This window comes from Parus major, chromosome 21, assembly GCF_001522545.3.
Source record: "Parus major isolate Abel chromosome 21, Parus_major1.1, whole genome shotgun sequence".
NCBI classification, from domain to species: Eukaryota; Metazoa; Chordata; class Aves; order Passeriformes; family Paridae; genus Parus; species Parus major.
Window position 1 is genome coordinate 811,068 of NC_031789.1, and position 1,577 is coordinate 812,644.

The 1,577-nt window shown below is 59.2% G+C and overlaps 1 protein-coding gene across 1 annotated transcript in view; it reads left to right on the forward strand.

Moving 5' to 3' along the window:
* The window catches only part of ARHGEF10L (Rho guanine nucleotide exchange factor 10 like), a 25,059-nt gene that overhangs the window by 1,464 nt on the left and 22,018 nt on the right, over window positions 1-1,577 (forward strand). Inside the window, 2 exon segments of the mRNA XM_033519355.1 lie at window positions 423-527; window positions 1,030-1,574. Coding sequence (XP_033375246.1) covers window positions 423-527; window positions 1,030-1,574 — 650 coding nt within the window.

Below are 1,577 nucleotides of genomic sequence, written 5' to 3' on the forward strand. Positions count from 1 at the left end.
GGATAACCCTGGGATAACCCTGGAATAACCTCTGGATTGCCCTGGGATAACCTTGGGATAACCCCTGGATAACCTCTGGATAACCTCTGGATAACCCTGGGATAACCTTGGGATAACCCTGGGATAACCCTGGATAACTCTGGGATAACTCCTGGATAACCTTGGAATAACCCCGGGATAACCCACGGTGGGCTTGGGGGTGTTCCTGCATCCCGGTGGGATCCCAGGCTGCTGATCACGATCCCGATGATCCCGATCCTGATCCCGATGATCCCAATGATCCCGGTGATCCCGATGATCCCGGTGATCCCGATGATCCCGATCCTGATCCCGATGATCCCGATGATCCCGATGATCCCGATGATCCCGATCCTGATCCCAATGATCCCGATGATCCCAATGATCCCGGTGATCCCGATGATCCCGATCCCGGGCTTTTCCAGGGGAGCGTTTCTCCTTCCCGGAGGTGGAGGACGAGGTCATCTACGACGACGTTCCCTGCGAGGGCCTGGATGCGGAGCAGGACGGTACGGAAGCGCCGCTTCCCGCTTTTCCAGGGCTCCCCATCCCATTTTCCATCCAGAAGGAGGATCCCATCCTCCAGGGGGCTGTGGATGGGAATAAGCAGGGAATTCCCGGGATTTGGGAGGGATGGAGCCCTCCCCAAACAAATCCCTGCTGGATCCATCCCGGCGTGCTCCCGGCTCCCCTCCGAACAATCAAACCCCAGAATTCCCACGGCTTGGGAGAGCGGGGAGAAAAGCGGGAATGGCGTGGGAACTGACCGGGAATTGAGCAGGAATTGAGCGGGAACTGAATGGGAACTGAGCAGGATACCCGGGAATGCAGACACGGGAACTGAGCGGGAATTAAGCAGGAATTAAGCAGGAATTGAGCGGGAATTAAGCGGGATTCCCGGGAATGCGGGCGCGGGAATTAAGCCGGAATTTGAGCGGGAACTGAGCGGGATTCCCGGGAATGCAGACACGGGAATTGGGCGGGAATTGAGCGGGATTCCCGGGAATGCAGGCGCGGGGCTGCTCCCGGCCGCGGGGCCGCGCCTGGGCCCGGAGCTGGCCTGGAGCTCCAGCGAGTTCGAGAGCTACAGCGAGGGCGAGTCCGGAGAGGAATCCCGGCCGGAATCGCGGCGGGACGCCGAGCCCGCCAAGCTCCGAGCGGCCTTCCAGCCCAAGGTACCCATCCCGGGAATTCCCAACCCTCTGGAATGTTTGTCTCTCCCTTGGAATCCCGATCCCTCCAGCCTGAGGTATCCGTCCCGGGAATTCCCAACCCTCTGGAATCCTCATCCCATTCCCTGGGAATTCCCACCTCTCCAGCACAGGATGTCCATCCCGGGAATTCCCATCCCTTTGGAATCTTCGTCCCTCCATCCCAAGGTGTCCCTTTGGAACCCTCATCCCGGCTTTTCCCGGGATTCTCCTGCGTGGAGGCACCGGAGCATCCTGCAGATGCTGCCGCGTTTTTCCTGGAATTCTCTTTCTCTTTTCCTCCTTCCCTTTGAATTTTTCCCCTGCTGGATCCTCTCCCTGCCTTTCCCTGCTGCACTTCCCGCTGCA